Source organism: Carettochelys insculpta, chromosome 11 (assembly GCF_033958435.1).
Source record: "Carettochelys insculpta isolate YL-2023 chromosome 11, ASM3395843v1, whole genome shotgun sequence".
NCBI classification, from domain to species: domain Eukaryota; kingdom Metazoa; phylum Chordata; order Testudines; family Carettochelyidae; genus Carettochelys; species Carettochelys insculpta.
Genome location: NC_134147.1, coordinates 31,353,576 through 31,371,424, shown reverse-complemented (window position 1 = coordinate 31,371,424; position 17,849 = coordinate 31,353,576). Strand labels below are relative to the sequence as shown.

Genomic DNA, 17,849 nt, shown 5'->3' with positions numbered 1-17,849 from the left:
AATAAGGGGATTTCGAAGTTCCTGGGGTCCTTTTGAAAAGGAGCCCCATTTGGACAAGCTGCGTGGCAGTGAGCCGCAGCAATTTCGAAGTGACACAGCTGGTGGCATGCTAATGAGGCACTGAATATGTATTTCAGTGCCTCATTAGTAATCTTTGAAATGGCCATTTGCATGGCCATTTCAAAGATTTGGGCTAGTGTAGACATAGTCTATAAGACCATTGAAATCCATAGATCTAAGACAATTGTGCAGCTTAGAAAACAAAATGTATGACATGGGACCTAAATTTGATCACAAGCAAAAAGAATTCCTTCAGTAGTCTATTCATCCTTTTGACAATATGTATGTGGACTGAGACCACTGCAGCAGAAGCAAACTAAATTGCTCTAGAGTGGTAAAACTGCTATTTTAATGGGAAAGGAGAGTGAGGAAAAATATTTGCAAAAGTTAAAGGCTTGATTTCACCATTGTTTTACTTCAGTTTTTTGTGAGCTCTGTTGATATAAAACTGGAACAGTGCAGTGTGTAATCAGACCCTGTACGTTCAGAATGTGTGTTTGCAGTTACACTCCTTTGTGTGTGTGTTTTTTGCAGGAGCTTGTGCCCTTGTGTTATAGGTGCTCCACCAACAACCCCTTGCTAAATAATCTGGGAAATGTGTGTATTAACTGCAGGCAGCCCTTCATCTTCTCAGCTTCATCTTACGGTGCGTTGAAATATAAAAATTGCTTGTATTTTCCATGCAGATAAGTCTGAACTTTTTTTAAAGGCTCATTTAACTGGTGGTGTTTGCACAATCAGTATTTAATCAATAGGTTGGTACCCAATACACTTTGCCTCCCTAACATTTTCTGCATAGTGTCACATCGAGAAACAAATCTTTTTCTTTAGTGTTGTCTTTACTGAATTAGTCTCCTCCCAGAAATGGTGCGTTTTATTGGTGTGCGAGAACACCAGTTTTCCTGATTATGCCCTTTCTGGATGGAACAGATTCTGGTGTCCACAATTGTGAGGTTTCTTACTGAAAAATGGCCACTGTTTTGCTTCTGATGTCACAATTCTGGTATTACTTTATGGAGAGGCACCAGAAAGATATGAGGCATTGATGAGAGTGTAGGTAGAAGAATGCTGCCATAGAGGTCTAGAGAACATGTATATTTTGAAAAGTTTTAGGCAAGGCCTCGTAGGGATATTCTGAGTTCATGCAAGTAACTGATCTCTCCTTTTTCACATGTTCCTTTAGAGGTATTGCATCTGGTGGAGTTCTATTTGGAAGAAGGGATCACAGATGAAGAAGCTGTAGCTCTTATTGATCTGGAAGCACCAAGGTTAAATAAGAGAGAGGATAAATGGCAAGAGATGGCAAGTGATGGTATCCTTTCAATTCAGAATACTCTCTGGTTTTCTTAGAAGAGCAGCAGTTTGGAAGACAGAGATTTTGGGTGTGGGGTTTTTTTGGCTTGATTTGCCTTTGCTGCATTTTGATCTGTTTCTCTCATGTGAGTAGGAGACAGATTCATTGCTAATGTAAATAGGCACAGTTCTGTTGTATTTCTTTTCAAGGGCTCTAACACCTAAAAAGGGACAGTAGATTAACCAGTCTTAGTAGTTTTAAAAGATTGTCTTCTGAAAAGTCAGTTTCATAACTTTGTCAAGTATTTTTAGCCTAAAAATAAGACAGTTGAGTTATTTTCATGTAACCATTTTTCACTTTTTATAAAGAATGGGAGGTAATTTGGCTATCCATTATTCTCCTCTTGTATCCCTATGCCATGGCTTTCTATCTTTTTTGGGCTCCCTAGGAAGCCTGTTGTTCATTTTAAAGAACCATAGTATTTTATATTGTTATAAACACAGTGATGCCAATTGTAGCTGGAGCCTGATAGTAGTAGATACAATACAAATACACAAGATAACACAATTTTAGCCTTGTAAAGCTTTAAAATAGTTTGCCCAAAGTGAGAGTATAGCTCTTTATAGGCAGATAGGAGTATGGGAGATGTAATGCTGAAGTCACATGAATTTGTGTAGATTAGGTACTGCTAGTAATGGGGTGGTTTTAAGTTATGTTGTTCCACAGTCATTGCTACGTAGTGGAGTGTGGTACTCCATTTTTCTTGGGCCAGAATGTGTGGCAGAAGAAGCTCAATCTAATATATAATCTAAGGATTACGCAAGTGGTATCTGAGTACTCCCAGTCTGCCTGACGTGGTGGGGAATTAAGTGGAGCCAGAAATACAAGCCTTACTACTAAGCTGTAAATCAAGTCCTATGAGTGCCAAGGTAAAAAGGTTTTATTTTTTGTTGGATTTCATCCATAACAAACCTCTCTAGGAGCACAGATGCTGAGATTTGATGACAATGCAGATGTTGTTGAAGAGGATGATCCCTTTACAGCAAAATTGAGCTTTGAGGTGAGGATATCTCATCTGCATTTTCAAAAATTGCTCGAGTCTAAGTATTGTTGAGGAAAAAGCAAATGTAGGGTAACTCTATCTGCAACTGCTTTCTCCATGCTCCTGTATCTCCATTTTAGCTGGGCTCTCTCAGTTCCTTCCTTGTCACTATTTAGTGATTAGTAGCAGGTCTTAACAGACCACAGCCTCTCCAATTCCTTTATAAAGTGTTATGTTCTGCATACCAGCACAAGAAATGGAGGCATGTGGGTGAATGGGGGGGGCTAGAAGCAGCCGTTGAGGGAGAATGGTATATTTCTTCTTCAGAGTGATTGGTGCACAGAAAAGAGAGAGTAAGTGGTTCTCCAGCTTTATTTGAATGCATTTTTACAGTAAACTGTTTCTTTCTGGCCGCACCATCATCAGTGGAAGAATAGTCTTCCGGAGTGGTGACCCACCCACTGCAGAAACATTTAAAAATTACTCTATTTTCTTAATGCTGTAGTTAGGTAGCGTGGTTTTAAAAAAAAAGAAAAAACTGTGATGGTCGCTTAAACATCCCTTTACTTTTTCATAGCAGAGGGTTTACGTAGCACAGAGACAAAACTGCCCAAGAGCGAGCCTCTAAGCAAGACATCCAAGGTATAACATGCACAGGATATTCATATGTAGGCAGTCCATGTTCACCACTTTCCTAGTATAAATCTGAAACCAAAGTTATTCTGAATTTATACTGGTGTAACAAAGAACATGTGTTGGCCAAGACTGTTAAACCAGGTCTGGTGACGGTATTACTATTATTAATATTACATTAGTGCCTACGGCACCCTAACCAACATCAGGGCTCCATAGTTTTGTATGTTACAAATGTACGTAATAAATCCTCCTCTGAAGAACTTGAAGTCTAAACAGACCAGTCGGATGAAAAATGTTGGGAAAGGCATATAACAGGAAAGCAGATTATCAGTGTGATGGTCTGCAAATACCATGTTGGTTCCAGAACATTTTTATTCCTCATAATTTACTTGGATGGGCTCTTGTTGGGAAGAGATTAAGATCAGGTAGATTATGGTAGAAGAGACATTGCAGAGAGGGGAGGGAATAAAAGGAATAGGGGAAGGAGAAGAGGGAGCAAGCAGTATTAAAGTGGATGGAGTGAAGCAAAGAGACTGAAATAGATAGATCTGGAGCAAACAGCAAGTCAGCGTGGGAAATAGCTGTAGATGGTGGCAGGGGTTTGATGTCATCTGTGTGCATGTCCCAGTTTCAGCTTTTGTGATTCTGTTCCTTCCAGCTTGAGTTGCTGGTTGGTTCCTTCTTTGTATCCCAATATCAGAAGGCTGGGGCAGAGGTGAACCCATCTGGAGCCTGGTGTTCCCAGAAGGCAGCAGGAAGACTGTCCTAGACAAGTGGTTCCCAGCCTTTTCAGTAACATGGCACGCTTCATTGAGACAAACAATTCCATGGCACACCCGCTTTTTCCCTTGTTTGGAAGGCCACCATGATAAGAGTAATGGCTGAAAATTTCAGCAGTTAACTTGACTACTTATGGGGGAGGAGGCAGGTGCAGAGAGCAGGTTTCCCTCCTCAGCAGCCCCTTTGAGCCATGGTGATCAATTTCTGCACCCCCCCCAGCCCCACACTCTTTGCAAAGCCACAGCAAGGGTTGGGGAGTGGGGGGGAATTGATGACAACGTGCCAGCTGGGGACTCAAGCAGCAAAGCTGCCTGACTTCCAGGTGGCACAGGGCTGTGAATTTCCTTCCCACAGCTGCTTTACAAAGTCTCTGCAAGGTGAAATTGACCAACCCCACAGCAGATGGGAATCAGGCAGCCTTGCTGCTTGAGCCCCCCAGGTGGCCCAGGATTGGTCAATTTCCCCTTCTTCCCCCATTGCAGAGGGTGCAGTTAAAAATAGTCATTTTCAGGGAAGATTTTGTAAATTTTTGTTTTGCTTTTAAATAGGGAATTATTTTAACAGGAGTGAGTGAAGATCAGTGAAAATACTTTACTTAGACCTGGCTTAGTTCGTTTCCCACAGAGAATGGTGATAAAACTGCCGTTCATTTCAGTGGAAGTAGAACCCATGCTAATTCTGCATTAGTTCTTTCTATTGAATAAGAACATGTCACTCTTTATATAATCTTCAAAACGCTTTGCAATTGTTAAGCTTCAGTCTTTTTAAAAACATTCTTTCCTGCAGCAAGGAGGCTCTGAATTTGTTCCTGTGATAGTGAATCGTGCAGTTCTCCGATCAATGAGCCGGAGGGATGTCCTTATCAAACGCTGGCCAAAGCCATTACGGTGGCAGTACTTCCGGTCCTTGCTACCAGATGCCTCCATTACCATGTGTTCAACATGCTTTCAGGTATAACTAGTATTTTCATTGAGGTCTTTAAAAACTCATCGCTAGGGAAAAACTAATTTAAATTACCCTGACCTATTAATACCTAACCCTAGATACATATTGTCTGAAGTTCTGAATAGTAAAGAGAGAAAAATACTCTGTGTTCCATACAGAGATGATAGACCTTGCCAGAAGCACTGCTTCAGAATAGTTCATGATAGCTAAAATTGTAGAATAAAGTATTTGGGGACTTTGCAGTCATCATCATGAATAACCGTGGGCTCAGCACCTGTTGGTGTCTGATGCCTCTCTCACTATTTCCTTCCATCTTTCCCTATCCAGTGTGGAGTGGCTTAGTTTCTGTATAGTAGCTCCGCACCAATCTACTACATCATCTATCCATTCTCTGTGGGGTCTGCCTCTCCTATTCGAACCATCCATTATGCCGAATAGTAGGGTCTTGATTTTTCCTTCGTGACTTTGCAGTGGTGGCAAGAATTGTAGCCTCTCAAGAAGTCCTCAGTTGAACTAAAAGAAGGGAAGCGTTGATTTTTCCCTCCCTCAGCTTTTGTAACTTTATGGCCTGGGTTAGTGGAGGCATTCAGAAAATAAAATTAGTTTCTTTTTAGTTTCTCTCGGCACAGGTATGTTTTTCTTCAAATATTCAATAGTTTGGTTATTTTTGGTTATGTGGCAGCAGAAAAATTATCATAAATGCCATCCTCCTTTCTCTGAGACCAGTTAGCTTCACTGTTTAGGTGAACTGACTTCCACAGCCTCCATGCTGTTGCTGTTACAAACATCTGTAAATGGTTTGTTAGAGTGGAAACACTAATTTAGTTGTAACAGTAACATTAGATATTCTGAACCCCAGAAAAACCATTCCAACTCAGTTTGCTATTCCTAGATGTGAGAAAGTTACAGGGTAATAGATGTTCCTAAATCTGCTACTATTTTACAGATGTTTCATTCGGAGGATTATGAGCTCCTGGTGCTGCAGCATAACTGTTGTCCCTACTGTCGGAGAAGAATTGATGAGTCAAACCAGTGAAAAAGATCCACCATTGTACAAGTCTGAGAGATTCTGCCGTCACAGTGAAATAATTCAGACTAATCAAGCTTTCTTAACAGCTTCATTTATGTTTTTACATGTATTTTCTCACTGTCTCAGTGGAAAAAGAGAAACTGTTTAATGTCACATGTTGTTCTACCCAAATGAAATGTTATTTTTATGAATGATGTAATTACAGAATTTCTATTTATTGCTCTTTGTTTTGTATATAACCAGAGCATCAAACAGGAAAAATGTACAAATATATTTTTAAGGAAAATTCAAGTTTTGCTCTCAAGTGTCCTATATTTATCATGGCAACCTGCCAGCATGCCAGAGGATTTGATATGAACATTAAAGGATGAGATTCAGCCTTGAAATAATTCAGTTGACCTCATTGATTTTGTACTTCCTTATGCCAGAGCTGAATTTGGCCTTTCATATGTAGTTGGTTGTTGACAGAACTTGAAATAAAAAGGGAAGTTTTTGCATTAGTGTTCTGTTTTCTTTTGAGCATTTGTCATAGCCTTTCTGTGAAATACCATTTTCTAATGGAAATGTACCTTTTCTGTCATTTTGACAGAGAATAACATTACAGTTAGGTGCTTCCGTGCATATTGACTAACATGTTAACACGTGATTAAAACCACAGTGTAGACAAAACAAGTTGTACTTTTAATGTGTGTTAACTGACCAAAGTAAATTCTAACCTCTCCACCAGGATTTATCACCTTAACACATGGCAAAACAAGTTGCCATGTCTAGTAGTGTTTTAAATATATATTAAATTTTTTTTTTTTAGTGAAAAAGGATAGGCCACTGATTTATCAAATGTAATAAAAGCTGTTGGAGTGTTGATGAAGTATCCCAGCTTGACAGGAACAGAAGAAAAAGGGTGACGTCTAGTTATCCACAATACTGGTGTATTATAGGGTTGTCTTCACTACAGAATCAACTCTTTAAGTCTTGCTCAGGTGTTGCCTTTAACATGGCTCCCATTTGGACACAAAATCTCAGGCACAAATATTGTTAGTTTTAACCCAGGTTATCTGCCTTATCTGAGGGTATAGATTAAAGCCTGAGTGCATTTTACACTGAGGCTTGTAACATACCCCTTTTTCAGGGAGTGCATAAACTAAACCATCCATTCTACAATGTCTTGCTACAGTTTCCCCAAATACCCACAATCTACTGGGGAAGATTCATATTAGCATAATTATTAGTACTTAGAACCATATGACATGACCCCAGAAGTTGTACCATTGTACCCTATTGTACCAGTCTGAACCTGAACTCCACCATGGTTTTTCAGTGTGGTTGCTCACATCTGGGCTAAGCTAACCCAGGGTGCTGCTCGACTGAATTAACTGAGCAGTGAAGATGTGTCCTACAAGTACTTGCTTTGTAATCTTTCTCTCTTGGTATTTTTCATCCCTCACTGGAGAGGAGCAACTCTAGGAGAAGAGAAAGTTGTTCATCTGGTATTCCTATTCAATCCTTTGCTTTTCTGAGAATAATGCCCTGTAAGATGCTAACTGAGTTGGTCATTTTTCAATACATGGATATTGCACTAAACTAACTGGATTTCTGAATAGGCCCCTGAACAGCTTTTAGCTGGTAACTGCTATGGGTACTATGGTAACAACCACTTGGGCTGGACTTCAGCTAGTGACTTAGTGATAGGTATTTTATTATTTTTAATTAAATGTAGAAAATGGGTAAGAATATGCATACAGCAGGCATGGTCAGGCCTGCTGAGGGTGGGACCAAAGTGGGCAGTTGCCACTGGACCTGGCATGTGAAAGGGGCCCAGACCTCTTGCCACTGCGGCTACTTCAGCAGCAGTGATGGCTGGAACTTTGGACCCCTTTGAAGTGCCATGGCAACCCTGTTTTGGCTTTGCGCAGCTGCAAAGGAATGGGGGAGGGCCCCAGTGCTGTAGTCCAGGCAGGGCGGAGTACTGACTACTCTTGGCCCCACCCCTCCCTGGGGTGCAGAGCCAGGCCCCCCTCCCACCTTGTTTTGGGGCTCATGGTTGCTGTCAGCTCTGCTGAGCATGGTTATAATCGTGCCCACCACAAGTCTCCCAGGGTTTGCAATGGCTATTCATCTTTGTTTACAATCCTAAACCATTGGATAGTTTTTCTGCATGCTGTTAAACAATGGCCACAGAAGTGGTGTCTGAAATGATTCCTGCATCTCCTTTAAAAAGAAAAAAGCTTGAATGAGCATCAGTATCAGTGATTCTGGATCAGATTTTGGTTTGACCCTTTAAAAATATGCTGTTCTGCAAAAATACTGCTCTGAAAGTCTTTTTCTTGCTTTTATATTAGTAAATAACTATGCAATTAAGACTGCAGCTGGAATTAGTACACAGCTCTGTCTGATACAGGCTCCAAAATAAGAATCTAGTTCATTCTCTCATAATTGTGTTGGCTTTGCAAAGCCATCAGGAATGAAAAGTAGTAAAATTAAGTAGCTATGATTTTTAATGACAGATGGACAAAATGTATGAAGTCTAGAGGTTTCTGTTTTTACAGTCTGTTTTCTGACCATAAATGCTGTTTAAAAGACAAGCACTTTTGGATTCTTCAGGAGGAAAGATGTATAAATAAATGTTAGAGGCAACATACTATGAACTTTAAAAATACTGTAAGGTGCATTGAAACTGTTCTTAATTTCTTCATCATTGAACAATTGCACATCATGATGAAATCAAACGCTTAATTTAGAAGTATCAATGTACATGATGATACCAAAAATGACCTTTCCTGCTCTGCATTCCCTCAGCCACTTACCCTTCACTAGACCTGGCACGGATAATAACATAGACCACTTTCTGAAACTTGTACTATCCTTGGTTTTTTTACCTCACTACTTCTTGCGTCTCCCTCCAGGATTCTCTGTTTGTGACGCACTTCAGGCTCTAAGCTGTGGACAGCAGTTGCAATCTCAGCAATGGCTTACTGCATCAAAGCTTAATGTGACAAATTTGAATATCTGGAAGGATAAACCTTTAATCCTACTCTGTGCCCAGGTGTATGTTCCAATAACTATATCAGTGCTTAGATAACTATAATACAGCTTGAAAATAGCTTTGGTAACATGAAAAGTTTAACTGAGGTGGAGTTTTAGAATGAGTGGTATATTAGGACATGGTGCTTGTAGTTCAGAGTATGCTATTTGCATATTAATTTATAGAAAGGTTGTCTCCCTATCTGTACAGAAGTCAAAGTGCCCATTGCCCTAATTCAAATACTGTACTATATATACAATCTTGTATTCCCCTCATATTCTGAGGCATCCCAGTTCCCATGATGGTATAACACTGTTTTCATTGACAAACTGGGTGCAGGAATAGCTGTTCTTGGATCAATTGCTGTTGGTGAAAGAAGTAAGCTTGCAAGCTACATAGAGCTCTTCTTCAGATTTGGGGAAAGTGTCAGCTAAATACTAGGTGGACACAGATTGCTCGTGTAAGCAGTGAACACATTCTTTTTTCAAATATGTATGACCATTAGACAACCTTCTCTTGGACTGAAGTTTTCCATGCATGGTTTCTCCTGATCGTGAACATTTGCGCATCCCTTGATGTAAAACTTGAGCAAAATCCTTCCACTGAGTCTTTAATGTTATGTAAGAGCTAGAGATTGAGGCTGATGCGGGGGGAAGTCAACTGACTCCATTTTCCTGTAACTCTGGGAGCAGTCCTATCTGGAGAAATAAAATTAGGATGGGACACAGGCATTGCCTAGCTTCCTACCTGTACTCAAATGTGCTGTAAAACTGCGGAGATGACCCTTGCCTAGCTTGCTGGGGTTTTGAGAAACTGTGAGTGTTTAACCATAACTCTCACTGTGTTAAGTGCTAAGTTTATATTGTTTGCCACTCACAAAACATGTCATAAAAAAGATGAGGAAAAATTTTGGGTTTAGATAATAATAATGCTTTCTCTCTCTGCTCTGAAGTTCAGTATTTTCAATACTCTGTATGTACTGTCCCATGGACTCTGTAGAATTAACAACTAGTATCTAAATGTATTTGTTCAGTCCAAATAATCAGGAAAAATGAGGCATGAAACATCTGGGATTTTGAAACAGCAGATTACCCTGTAGCTATCTTTGCATATTAAGTTAGTCTGGTGCATTAGAAAAGTTTTGAAGTGGCAGCTGGAGAGATTGAAGTCCCTGGATTTCCTGTAGAGCAAACAGTGTTGGCACTAGTCCTATGAGAGTTGCTATGTGGCCCTGCCAAATGTGCCTCTCACCACTGAGGAAGAGGAAAACGGGAATTTGTGTTGGTTAAGCTATTGCCACTCTGTCAGCTTCTGTAGAAGCAGCAAATAAAGACAGGTTTTCCCACAAGGCACTGAGAAGATGATATAACAGGAGACTCAGAGATAGATGTTAATGGTTCACCTTTTGATTTCATTATGGCAAAATATTAGGGCAAGCAAGGCATGTGGCAGATGTGGGCTAAAGGTTATAGGCCTCACACAACAACTAGCTCCTTTGGCCCTTGGCTTCTCTGCTGTCAAGACCCTAGCTGGGGTAACAGTTACAAAGCAGATATCTGACTGCAAGGAGCTGTTCTGAGACTCATTTCTCATAGCCCACTGACCAAGCTTTGGGCCAAGCTCCAACTGATGATGTAGAGGTTCAAAGGCTGGCTATCCCATTATCAGTTCCCTGAGTCAGTCAGTCTTCAACCTACCATACATAATGTGATTTTATGTACTCATTACACAGGCCTTTGAAGAGAAGGTGGAAAAATGATTCAGGGCTCATACTTGCTTCAAAAAAGTACAGTACAAATAATGGATGTGCCTCCAATAAAATTTACTGCACACCTACCCTTGCTGATGGCTATATTTTGGCCTTCTATAGGGCTTTCTGCAGTGAGACACCCAAGGTGTTTTGCAGCTATTAACAAATTAAATGTTACAACACCCCTATGAAGTAGAGAACTATGATTCCCCATGCACAGGTGAGGCAGGCAACTGGGGCACAGAGCAGCTAATGCTCATGAAAGTGGCCTATCCTTTGGGTACCTGTTTTCTCACTCTCCAGCTTTAGTAGTTTTCTGCACTTCTGAAAACTGAATCCCAGACAACTAATCAAGGGGAAGTCATGGCAAACTACTGGTGATCAGTCCTACATCTCTACATGGGACACCTAAAAATGGAGGTATCTACTCTGAGGCTATATCTAGATTGCCAAGAACTGTCAGCAAAAGATATGCAAATTGTGCAAAACATTTGCATATCTCCTGCTGACAGTGGTTCTGAGAGAAGCTTTCCCATCATTTGGCCTGGCCACATTTAGCCCTCTGCTGAAACATCCCTTCTTCCTCATGGAGCAAGGATGACCAAGAAGTCAGCAGAATGCTCCTGAAGTGGCAGACTTCTGGCAGGAGACTTACAGGCTTCTGACAGAAGCCTGCAGTGTGTACCTAGCCTAAGAGATCGGTTCTGAAACCATGTGCCTGAATGAACGACATAAGGCCGTACACCAGGCATGAGGCAGAGGTTATACTTGCTATCTGCTCTTCTGTACATAGTAGCTGTGTAATATAGATTAACAAAAGGGCGTAGGTGTGGTGATGTTGGGCATTGCCACACAATGCTCTTAGGCACCTAGAAAATTGCTGGAATTCACGTAGTCTGAGTGTGGCCCCTCGGCTCCCTGTACTATAAAGGGGTAAGACAGTACCTCAGAATGGGATCCACGAAAGCTAGGAACTCCCTGCTTAAGCTAGCTAATGGGAGACACCAAGTCCAGGGGTGTATGTTAGGAACCTAAATCTGGGCTCCCTGTGGTGAGGATTTGCAACTGCCAACCCCTTCTAGGGGTTAGGCATTTATGCCTTGTTAGTAAGAAGCCAGGGGAAAAGGCTGGGGGAGAAAGAGGACCACTCTTACAGCTGTTGGCCAGTGGCTAGGTTACTTATTTGTAGACCTGCCAGCTGTGAGGGATAAAAGATTGGAATGATCCTGAGCCCATAAACCTAAACAGCTGGCACCATGTATGACGCACCCTTTCCATCTTTTCCAAGACAACTACTCCCAAAATGGAAAACCTGAGGAGGTGGCAACCTTACTCACTGGGAGGTAGGACACCCCTGGGTTGTTCCTTCCCACCCCCTACCCCTCTGACAAGTGGGAGAGGGGATTACCTTTGGTCCATCATCTCTTAGGTGTAAGGGGATAGATGTGGAGTGGGAGGGGACTCCCTCAGTTTTCCTATTGAAGCTGTTCTACTTTGTATAACCAATGAAAGGTTCATTGGGCCAGAGAGCACACAAGCATGAGAGCGCCTCAGTGGCTGTAAGTCTAGTGCAGGCACAAAAGAGACTAAAGATCCATCTCCCTGCTCCAATGACTTTTAAAAGTTATTTATCCACAGTGGAACAGCTTTGACAGGAGAGATTGATCGATCTCTACCTCAGCACAGCCCATCGTCTAGTAGCTAGCACACTTGCATGTGAACTGATGGATTACAGTGCAAATCCCATCTTTCTTCCTCAAATTGAGGAACTTAAACCAGGAATTTCATACAACCCATGTGAGTATCCTTAAGTAGGCTAAAGGCCATGAAGAAGCTCTTCCTTTGTTAGCATCTTAGATATCCTGACCTATAGGGGACTGAGCCATATGTGAGCTCAGCACATGCTTGCTAAATCCAGTCCTGCAGGAAAGTTCGGGAGAGAAATTCCAATTTTCCTCCTAATTCATGCATATGTCTTCAGCGTAGGGATCAGGACACTTGCTGTGGTTCTGTGGTGTCTATGCACTGAGGCAGAAACATTGATGCCTAAGGAGATTTTATTGCAAAAACTAGTGTGCCAAGTGAGTTTGGGCTCCTATCAGGTTTGGTGGCAGCTGACTGGGGGTTTTGTAAATCCCAATGAAGTCTCATTCTAAAACGTAGGCAAACGGAAGTGGCAGTTAGACCTCTAAGTTCTTTTATGAACCGAGCCATACATGTTCTAAGTTCTCAGGTAACCATTTTGCAGCCCAGAAACAGGTGTCACCATAACACCTCCCCAGGAAAGCCAATTAACAGTTGAAATCCTAGCCTGGATTATTATGATCAATAATGTCATAAGCCTTAATCATGCTGATGCCAAGGTTGAAAGCTTACACAAGGGGGCACTTTATAAAGGCTGCAGCACTGATAATAGCATAGCCAGCTTCTGCTCAAATGTAAAAAGGAGGGGACTTTCAGCTGGGGAGCCTCAAACTAAACAAGACACATACTTGTAACACAAAAATACCTGTGGAACTGCAACCATGAATGGAACAGAGGGTCCAGATTTCTATGTGCCCATGTCCAACAAGACTGGGGTAGTACGGAATCCATTTGAGTATCCTCAGTACTACCTAGCTGAGCCATGGAAGTTCTCTGCACTGGCTGCTTACATGTTTCTGTTGATTCTTCTTGGCTTCCCTGTCAATTTCCTGACGCTGTATGTCACCATCCAGCACAAGAAACTCCGGACCCCCCTCAACTACATCCTTTTGAACCTGGCTTTTGCTAACCACTTCATGGTCTTTGGAGGATTCACCACCACCATGTACACCTCAATGAATGGTTATTTTGTCTTTGGGACAACAGGATGCAACATTGAAGGCTTCTTTGCTACACTGGGTGGTAAGTTTTCTACCTGTGTAAATAATCAATAAACAAATTTAAAATCTCCTCATTTGGGGCTTCCCTGAAGATTTCAGAAAAGGGACAAGTATCAGATGGTCTCAGTGTGCACCTGATAAAGTGAGCTGGAATGGGGAAATTACATTCTAATTTGAACTAAGTTAAAAGTACAGTATTTCAGGGCAGGAAATAAAAGGGGTAGAAGACATACAGCACCATATTTTCTGCCTTCTTTTAGCACTTTTGGGGAAGCAGTTATTGAGTATCCCAAGAAGTGTAGAGTGTAGGATTGACAAGTGACTTGCAACAGATTTTAAAATATTTGGTTTGTATCCTTTTTGTCTTGCTCTTTTAATCCTAAAACATAACAAATCTGGTTATCCCTGGTGTTGCTTGAAGACTTTCTGAGAATCTCTGATGACGTCTGTGTTGAACTTTCATTCATGGAAGAGGCTGGGTTATTTAGCTTTTAACAAAGTCATCCTTTCTTTCAGTGTCAGTCAGGCATTAATCTAAACTAGGACTAAAACCTTCCTGTCTCAGTTCAGTCATCAGATAGCTGTCTTGTGAAGTCATCATTTCATTAGTTCTCCGGTTACACACAGTTTTCATGGGTAGATAAGACCTAAATTTATGACAAAACAAACAAGTAGGAAAAAGAAATTCCACTGTTGTGGCAACAACCTTTTCAAGCCGCCTTTATCCACCATAAAGAAAGCAAAAAAAGCACAATCCCAATTTGTCTTCCTTCATAAAACACCTTTTAAATGCTCTACTAACAGATATCCTGATCATGAGAAGTGCTGAGCCATGGGTGGAAATCAGTGGGAATTGTCAGCACTTGTTAGCTCTTACAATCTGGTTCTTGGATTTTTGAGTAGAGATGCAAATGTGGAGAGAGGATGATGTAGTATGGCACAAACTACTGTAGCAAAATTATGGGTACAGTGATGGGTAGTAGAATAAGATATCTGTACATTCCTTACTGTATTTTAATTCTGATCTGTGCTGCTGTCATTGAAACCTCACCTGACTTTCTTTTTCATTTAGAGATTTCAATGAAAATTATAACATAAGCATTAATCCAACTTTAATCACCAACTCTAGGGATTATTTTGGAGAAGTTCTATGACCTGTGTTATGCAGGTGATCAGATTAGATGATCACAGTGGTCTATGAAAAGGGTTTGTTTACATGGTGACACACGTTCTTTTTTATCTGTTGTTGATAACAGTCTGTGTGTGTCTTTCTCTCTTTTATAGGTGAAATAGCTCTGTGGTCCTTAGTAGTCTTGGCCATTGAAAGATATGTGGTGGTCTGCAAGCCCATGAGCAACTTCCGATTTAGTGAGAGCCATGCCCTGATGGGTGTCATTTTCACCTGGGTCATGGCCCTGGCCTGCGCTGCTCCTCCACTACTTGGATGGTCTAGGTACGCACTGAACATTTTCTGAAATGATGCCCTAGTGCTAGCAGCAGTTAATGAGGCATTTTACATATTTCTTCAGCAGCATGCTCAAGTTAAAAAAAACTAATTTATGCAGTGCTGTGCCATTCACAGGATGGTTTGGGGCAGCTGCTGAATCTCTGCACTTTGGGTGCCCCAGTGGCAGCTGCCTCAATGCTATGGATGGTCCTATCCCTGGCAGCTCCAGGGATTACCAGTGGGATCTGGCATGGGGCATTCACAGCTGAGTTGTTCGGAGGGGGAGGCAAGTGTGTGAATCCTGGAACAAGGAGTGTGGTGGGGTGAGGTGGAGCAGAAGTGGGGATGGCCCTGCGTTCATGAGTTTAAGTATAGCTATCTCATTGATTGAACTCCAGGTACATCCCAGAGGGTATGCAGTGCTCATGTGGAATTGATTATTACACTCTGAAACCTGAGGTCCACAATGAATCTTTTGTCATCTACATGTTTGTGGTTCACTTCCTCATTCCACTGATCATCATTTCCTTCTGTTATGGGCGCTTGGTCTGCACTGTTAAAGAGGTAGGTAGACCTGCTAGAGATGACCAAAAGCCTGCATCTGAAGCCTACCTACCCCTTACCCCAAATGCTCTGAGGTTTCAGATTCAGATCTGAATTACACAGCTAGTTCCAAACCCATACTGGAATGGATCTGGATTTACAGTTCAATCAGTCCTGATGTTTTGGGAGCAAGGATGATGTGAATTTGATGTTTGTAGTTCATCCCACCCCTAAAGCCTTCACAAACTCCATGGACGCTCAGTTTCACCTTGTTCCCCAGTCACTCCAGAGGACATTTTGTACCACTGTGAGGATGCAGAATTCATGTCTCCCATAGATTTGCTACCCCAATTAATATAGAGGGGAAGTAAACAGAAGCCCCATCAGTAGTCACACACGCCTCCCCTGCAGCATGGGTGCATTGTTTCGGGTGTACAGTAGGATTTTTTAGGAGTAGAATTTTTTTGGTGCAGAACTCCCTCAGGATTACCCAACATATCCCCGTAGAGTCATCATCATTTCAGTGGTCTTATCTTTTTAGGCTGCAGCTCAGCAACAAGAGTCTGCCACCACCCAGAAAGCTGAGAGAGAAGTTACTCGAATGGTCGTCATTATGGTTATTGCGTTTCTGATTTGCTGGGTCCCATATGCCAGTGTTGCTTTCTACATCTTCACCCACCAGGGATCTGACTTTGGCCCTGTCTTCATGACCCTCCCAGCTTTCTTTGCCAAGAGCTCTGCTATCTACAACCCAGTGATTTACATTGTAATGAACAAACAGGTAAGTGTCAAATTGCTGTCATTTTCCTTCATTGTATTTAATTTCTTAATAGCTTACAGAGAGTTATAGTACCTAGATCATATTTTTCAAGTTCTTTTTGCTCAGTGTGGCACAAATGAGGCCTTTTCAAGGCAATTTTGTTTCTGAAACAAAAAGGGACATCAGTAATCATTATCTTGCTGTCCTTTATTATTACATAAATTCACCAAAAACTAATGGAAATCATCAGTGGTGTCTATTTGAAATGATTAATGCATTGTTTTAGTTAAAATCCAGGCCTGTATTCTGCTCTCATTTACAATGGTGCAACCATATTGATTCAGTGGAGTTGCACTAATCTAAACCCACAACAATATCATTCAGTAAAGTTAAGGTTATTATGAATAGAAGTTGTAGCTATTTTTAGGCAGTGGGAAATGTTAGAAACAAGATTTGGCAGTGTGAATAAACCATTGGCCTAGCAAGTCAAGTATTCTACCTCCAATGAAGAGGAAAACCTGGTGCTTTTGGGCAATTTGATGCACAAAAACTTTGCCAAAATGCACTTAGCCATCTGTGCACTGCTCCATACAGAGCAGAAATTCCTTCCAGATCCCTATTGTTATCTTCTTGTACTACAAAACATTAGATTTGGTTACCCTTATTTTTTAGGATGCGGTACAGCATATAGTGCTCATAATTTAAAAATTAACATTTACCCACACAGATATTAGAAACTAGGGTTTCTACGACAGTCTCATTGTTAACTTTAATGTCTCTAACATCCCAAAGTTTAGCTTTCTTGAGAGATGTAAAAGAACATGATAACAGTGAGAGAGATGTCTGCTCCTTTTTTTCACTAGCCAGCTGCTGTGTCTCCACTGTTAGTCAAATATTGAGCTGTACACAAATTGTCATCGTTCAAGTCACTTCATGCATATCCCATTCAGATGAGAAACCCCATTCACTTCAACACTGAAGAGAGTGAGAGTCTATTCCACTGACTTTAGTGGGAGTTAGATTGTTCCCAAGGTGTGCAGACTTTTACAAGGACATGTCAATGGATCTGAACTGGTCTAATCTGAGAGCCACAGTTTCTTGAATTTTCCCCCTTGTTGCGTTAGTCAGAAATCCTTGAAGTATATTACTAACCTGCTTGATGTGGGTTTTCACATGCGTAGGTTTGGCTGACAGTTGTCACTGCCTGCGTCGCTGGTTACCTCTGCCAACCTTGTTTTCTTTTCTAGTTCCGTAACTGCATGATCACCACCCTTTGCTGTGGAAAGAATCTGCTGGGTGATGATGACACTTCTGCTGGCACCAAGACAGAGACTTCCTCAGTCTCCACTAGCCAGGTTTCTCCTGCATAGATTCCTCCTGGAAGCAGCTGATCTCAGAGCTGCCATGCCTTGTTAACAAGGATGCACAAGTCCCATTTACATGAATGTAGTCATGTCCACCATCACCACTACCTGAGTGTGATTTACAGGTAGCCTAGCAGGATGGGCTTCTCAGTTCTGATACTGCAAATCATTTGAACAAGACTATACATAGATTTTTTTTTAACTTACAAAGGGCTAGCTCCTCAGCTGGTGTAAATATATGTATATCCAGTGACTTATATAGAGTTATGCCCATTTACACCAACTGAGTATCTGGGTCATGATCCGTAGCTT

The 17,849-nt window shown here is 41.4% G+C and overlaps 2 protein-coding genes across 5 annotated transcripts in view; both read left to right on the top strand.

Annotated features, from left to right (window-relative positions):
* The window catches only part of IFT122 (intraflagellar transport 122), a 55,899-nt gene extending 49,600 nt beyond the window's left edge, over positions 1–6,299 (top strand). The window contains exons 25-29 of one of the 4 annotated variants that reach the window (XM_075004802.1): positions 595–706; positions 1,244–1,372; positions 2,335–2,414; positions 4,599–4,763; positions 5,704–6,299. In XM_075004802.1, coding sequence (XP_074860903.1) covers positions 595–706; positions 1,244–1,372; positions 2,335–2,414; positions 4,599–4,763; positions 5,704–5,793 — 576 coding nt within the window. In that variant the 3' untranslated portion in view covers positions 5,794–6,299. Of the gene's footprint in view, positions 1–594; positions 707–1,243; positions 1,373–2,334; positions 2,415–2,973; positions 3,039–4,598; positions 4,764–5,703 lie in introns of those variants that run through there. The other 3 variants (XM_075004803.1, XR_012646925.1, XR_012646926.1) reach the window with 3 other exon arrangements.
* Positions 6,300–13,084: 6,785 nt separating this feature from the next.
* Positions 13,085–17,543, top strand: RHO (rhodopsin). Its single transcript, XM_075005734.1, has 5 exons — positions 13,085–13,445; positions 14,708–14,876; positions 15,269–15,434; positions 15,955–16,194; positions 17,421–17,543. The coding sequence occupies exons 1-5, from the start codon at positions 13,085–13,087 to the stop codon at positions 17,541–17,543; spliced, it is 1,059 nt and encodes a 352-aa protein (XP_074861835.1).
* The last annotated feature ends 306 nt before the right edge of the window (positions 17,544–17,849 follow it).